The 6,050-nt window shown below is 37.6% G+C and overlaps 1 protein-coding gene and 1 long non-coding RNA gene across 2 annotated transcripts in view; both read right to left on the minus strand.

Moving 5' to 3' along the window:
- Positions 1-2,407: 2,407 nt before the first annotated feature.
- LOC107743053 (uncharacterized) lies at positions 2,408-3,768 on the minus strand. Its single transcript, XR_001640365.1, has 2 exons — positions 3,504-3,768; positions 2,408-2,835 (listed from the first exon to the last, which is right to left on the minus strand). It is a non-coding gene; the product is annotated as an uncharacterized LOC107743053 (long non-coding RNA).
- A 986-nt stretch (positions 3,769-4,754) lies between these two features.
- Positions 4,755-6,050, minus strand: part of arfgap1 (ADP-ribosylation factor GTPase activating protein 1) — a 24,870-nt gene continuing 23,574 nt past the window's right edge. The window contains exon 13 of the mRNA XM_016556160.1: positions 4,755-5,113. Coding sequence (XP_016411646.1) covers positions 4,867-5,113 — 247 coding nt within the window. The 3' untranslated portion in view covers positions 4,755-4,866. The remainder of the gene's footprint in view (positions 5,114-6,050) is intronic.

The following is a 6,050-nucleotide window of genomic DNA, read 5'->3' on the forward strand; positions in this document are numbered from 1 at the left end:
AAAAAATGTGGCATATGAAGAATGAATGAGTGTAGTGTATCTTCAGTTAAATATAAAAACACAAACGTTTACTTGCACAGAATTAAGTATCAGCTATCATGTTAATGGTGAAAGTAATTCAATCACTGTATGAAGTGTTTAATCAAGTGTTTTATAATGCAGATGGCCAGTCTATCAGTGAAAGAATAAGAATCAGTTATAAACCACAGCAGAGAGGAGACACATCATTAACACAGACATCAGCTCTCTTTTATAGGAGGTAAAATTGCATTTTGGGGTGCATGTGTGAGGAGTCATGTTTCAATCAAACTTTAACTTATACGTTTAACTTAATACGTAGTCATTGTCATACACAGATACATACATAAAGTTGGGTCCAGTGGGTTTGTAGGATGACAGTTCGGCAGTTTTCTGAGCGTAGACCAGCTTAAAAACATATTTAATGTTCTCTTATGTCCCCTCTAGATCTTCATTGTTTTTATAGCCTTTTGTCCTGCAAGTGGTTGTTATGGATACAGCTTCAGCATTTCTCTGTTGTCATGGAAACCAATGAATATAGCATCTATGTTTGTACATATAAGCCCTGTGCTGGACTCGGCATCCATTTACTCCAGCATCCTCACGACCCCACAGAGGAGAATGCATCAACTTCTGATTATAACATTTCTATGCATGATTTCTCTGGGAGTTGAACCCATGACCTTGGAATTGCAAGCAGCACACACTCTTAAAACACTGAACATCAGAATTTCAGCTGTGCGTTAAGATAATGTCTTCCAAAACTTCAGTGTCTCTGAATTGTTGTGAACATTACATTCATTAAAAAATGTTGAATATATTTCTGGACATATGCAGGGTTTCCCAAACTGGGGTTTGTAAGCTAGCAAAACAATAAAAACAATCCAAATAAAATACTAACTAAAAAGAAAAATTTTATTTGTTCACCTGCATGTCATGTTAGCATTAATCAACATCAGAAAACTGTGAACATGCAAATATGTTGTTCAACAAGTTAAATGATTGAAATACTAGCTTAAAATTTAAGGGAACTTCAAGTAAATATTTTAGATAAAAGAGGTTCGGCTGCCAACAAAGTTTGGGAAAAACAGTTAATAATCTTAAGAGTAATAGTTCATTCAAAAATGTGATCATTCTATCATCATTTATTCAGCGTCACATCATTCCAAACCTGTGACTTTCTTCAGTGGGACACAAAAAGTGGAAAAGCTGTGATGGTCTCAGCAGTTCGGGGAGAGGTTAGCTCATTCTACCAGAGGGGAGCAGAGACGGTGAAGGTTTTGGAAACACGTACAGTGAAGGAACAAGGCGTCACTCGTTCAGTGACATTAATTGGCTCATATACTTGTAGGAATGTATTGAGGTGGTGTTCTTCCAGCGGAAGTCCTGCAAGTCAGCATCAAAACCTAAAATCTGAAGCCAGTGGAGTGAGTTTAGAGTTTAGTCCATGTTGGCTAATTGAGGACCAGACATGTTTCCACATTCTGGATCATCTGCAGAGGTTCAATTTGTATTCACGTCATGTCATATTTACAGTAATTTCAAGATAATATGACGCTCGACACGGAGCTGTCCGCATCCTCAGACTTGGAATTATGCGTTTCTATGGCAACACTATCATCACCAAAGGCTTGCAGAACTCGTAATTACAACTTTAAAGTTGGGAATGTTCTGAGAGCCACAACTTGGACCATGTGACCGCGGTACCACCTGACCACCCCAGATACATTTAGGTGCTAATTCAGAGTTTGAAAAGTTTAATTCAGGCACAATCTGAGGAGTAGAAAGTCACGTTATCTCGAAATTACAGTAATTACAACATGGTATGAACACAGCTTTAGTAGTGCTAGTTGGCTAATACAGCATTTCAGTAGTCCAGTCTTGAAATGGACAAGGAGCTGAACTGCATATCCTGACAGGAATCCCATGTACCCTTATGATCATGCACCAGCGAGGCTGTGTTTATGGAGAACAGGAGGGGACCAAACATTGCTCCTTGAGGCACCCCATGTGACTCCGGCATTCCTCTTCTTCAGTAGATCTGCCTGTGAGCAGGACATCATGATAACAGCCAAAGCCTTTTTTTGGTCCATTTGAAAGTGTTTCAGTGAAGAGACTCCTGATTGCTTACTTTTCTCAAACCTTGACTCTACACTCACAGATGAATATCATGCAGTCACAGGACAGCCCAACCATCACATCACATCTGTCGTCCACACCATCTGTGATGAACCCAGCGTAACGACGGCATGTTTGCTTCCTGAGCTCTGACGTCATTAAACACATGCACAGGAAACATCTTCAGATGGAAAGTCCAGCTGTCAATTCATGACCTTCTCATCAACATCAGGTTCAAGTTACATATGAGGCCAAGTTCAGAAGTCAGGTGGTGTTTAAAGCTTTATTAACTATACTATTTAACTAACAGAATATAGTGTAGCTCACCCATGTTCCTCAGACACAGCAGGCGTTGTTACAGTTCAAACGTACATAGCAGAGATGTGCTAGTCAGGTACATCCATAAAGCAGTAGATGTCAATGAATTCATGAACACATGATGTGTGGATAACAGCAATATTCAATATCATAAAGAGATTCGGGGCAAACTTGACAATAATACAGAAAACAAACACCTTATTACTGAGGTAAGGAGAAACATCCCGTTTAGCCGAAATCACAAATAAAAGACCAAAATAAATGGAAAAACATGAATTAAATAATGATGTTTGATGTCCAAGTCTTCAGTTTTACAGGAAATCTTTGAGATAATTTGTTCTTTCATGTAATCCAAGAGCTCATGAACAGCACATTTCACATCTGGAATGACAATATGGACAACATGAGAGGATATTACAGGAGGAAACAAACAAACAAAATACATAACATGATTATAAATGCCCAGCACTTAAAAAAAAAAGAAAAAAAAAAAGAACATTAGCGATTTCCATAAAAAGGCCACGAGGTGATGGATGACGAACTGAAGGATATCAACTAAAACGATGAAAAGCCCATGCGTCATGCTTCTACAGACGAACGTTTGGTTATGGTGATTACATTATGAACAGGAAGCCTGAACGATTTTGCTGATAAAAATGCATTTTTTTTTTTTGAATAGGAATCTGTTTGACAGCTCATCATATATATACACATATATAATGAACACATACATATAAAATAAAAAACCATGAACAAACAGGAGTCTGTCATAACACAGGAAAGCCACTGCGATCTGAAGCTTTATGATCTACGGACCACAAACAGCAGATGACATGCAGATTTCTGCTGGTGTCAAATCCACTATAATATCAAACTTTATACTGTAATATTAAACATCTCCATCATGGACAGAGACATCAAAAAGATCTTTATCAACTTATTCTCAACAGAAACGAACAACGACAGGCGAAACGAGGGACACGTCCAGTCAGAGGTGTGTTTGTGATGCGTGTTGTACAGGACAGGCCAATGAAAGCAAACACACAAACCCTCTGCAGGTCTACCAGCCGCTGTTGTCCCAAGAGTCCTCAGCCGCTTTCGACGTGCTCTTCTTGTCCTTGTCATCTCCAGCTTTCTCCCAGTCGTTGTCCCAGGTGTCCCAGCTGTCTGCAGCACTATTCTTGTTGTTGGACTGGTCTTCTGAGCTCCTTTCTACAGAGTTGCCGCTGAGAGCCGAGTTACTACCAAAGGTTTCCCAGAAGTCGCGCTTAGGCCCCTGGTTCTGATATCCTTCTTCATAAGCAGAACTGAAATCAAACATGCAAAACAAACAACAGTGTCTTTTTTTTTTTTGGGTGAATAGAAAGTTCAGAAGAACAGCATTTGCAAAGATTTTCTTTTTTTCTTCACTAAAACTGTCTAGGCGACCTAGAGAAACCAGACTTGGTGGGATCAGCAGAAATCAGACACTAGGTGGCGCTATAATAAGGATATAATATAATATAACTCTGCAATCGTAATCAAAATTATTTTTTTCCTCTGAATCCTTAACCCTCAAACAACAAAATCTATATCTCAAATTTCCAGTTGCATTATAAAAATACATTATATATATATAAAAAAAAAAAAGTTTTCGATCAAGTTTAACAGGTTAACTTAATTAATTAGCTATGAAAAAAATAACGCGATTAAAATATTTTAACGCAGTTAACGCACTGGCCCCGCCTCCAGACCTGTATGTCATCTTACATTTCATATAGTTGACTGCTGACAAATATGATTCAGGGCAACATCATCCTATGCCCTAAAATTCAAGATATTGGGGCAAAAATACTCCTGTATGAGTTTTTGTCTCATATTTAATATCACATGATATTTAATATCAAACGAATGCTGCTTATGTCCGAATACCACGAGTGCAAATGGGATTTTACAACAGTTCAGTAAACAAGAAGTTAATATTGTGTTATATTTTAAACACAATATTGTCTGTTTTTGCTCAATTTTGCCGACAAAAATATTACCTATAAAGCCACAGGCTTTAATATGACCATATTTATATATAAAGTAACGATAAGGCAATAATAATTGGCCTCAAATAAAGTATCAAAACCAAGTAAATGGTTTTATTGAACAACACTGTTAAATACATAATGCAAAATGCCTATATTATAACAAATACCTGCAGAGGGCACCAACGGCCTGGTGATGTTTCATGTATTTCAACGACGTTTAAATCCATTTCATTTTCATATTTGGCCACATGCGAAGTCAGAAACTTTTATTTTGAAATCCTCAACAGAAACGAACAACGACAGGCGAAACGAGGGACACGTCCAGTCAGAGGTGTGTTTGTGATGCGTGTTGTACAGGACAGGCCAATGAAAGCAAACACACAAACCCTCTGCAGGTCTACCAGCCGCTGTTGTCCCAAGAGTCCTCAGCCGCTTTCGACGTGCTCTTCTTGTCCTTGTCATCTCCAGCTTTCTCCCAGTCGTTGTCCCAGGTGTCCCAGCTGTCTGCAGCACTATTCTTGTTGTTGGACTGGTCTTCTGAGCTCCTTTCTACAGAGTTGCCGCTGAGAGCCGAGTTACTACCAAAGGTTTCCCAGAAGTCGCGCTTAGGCCCCTGGTTCTGATATCCTTCTTCATAAGCAGAACTGAAATCAAACATGCAAAACAAACAACAGTGTCTTTTTTTTTTTTGGGTGAATAGAAAGTTCAGAAGAACAGCATTTGCAAAGATTTTCTTTTTTTCTTCACTAAAACTGTCTAGGCGACCTAGAGAAACCAGACTTGGTGGGATCAGCAGAAATCAGACACTAGGTGGCGCTATAATAAGGATATAATATAATATAACTCTGCAATCGTAATCAAAATTATTTTTTTCCTCTGAATCCTTAACCCTCAAACAACAAAATCTATATCTCAAATTTCCAGTTGCATTATAAAAATACATTATATATATATAAAAAAAAAAAAGTTTTCGATCAAGTTTAACAGGTTAACTTAATTAATTAGCTATGAAAAAAATAACGCGATTAAAATATTTTAACGCAGTTAACGCACTGGCCCCGCCTCCAGACCTGTATGTCATCTTACATTTCATATAGTTGACTGCTGACAAATATGATTCAGGGCAACATCATCCTATGCCCTAAAATTCAAGATATTGGGGCAAAAATACTCCTGTATGAGTTTTTGTCTCATATTTAATATCACATGATATTTAATATCAAACGAATGCTGCTTATGTCCGAATACCACGAGTGCAAATGGGATTTTACAACAGTTCAGTAAACAAGAAGTTAATATTGTGTTATATTTTAAACACAATATTGTCTGTTTTTGCTCAATTTTGCCGACAAAAATATTACCTATAAAGCCACAGGCTTTAATATGACCATATTTATATATAAAGTAACGATAAGGCAATAATAATTGGCCTCAAATAAAGTATCAAAACCAAGTAAATGGTTTTATTGAACAACACTGTTAAATACATAATGCAAAATGCCTATATTATAACAAATACCTGCAGAGGGCACGAACGGCCTGGTGATGTTTCATGTATTTCAACGACGTTTAAATCCATTT

Source organism: Sinocyclocheilus rhinocerous, unplaced genomic scaffold (genome assembly GCF_001515625.1).
Source record: "Sinocyclocheilus rhinocerous isolate Xijiao unplaced genomic scaffold, SAMN03320098_v1.1 scaffold3454, whole genome shotgun sequence".
In the NCBI taxonomy this organism is placed as follows: domain Eukaryota; kingdom Metazoa; phylum Chordata; class Actinopteri; order Cypriniformes; family Cyprinidae; genus Sinocyclocheilus; species Sinocyclocheilus rhinocerous.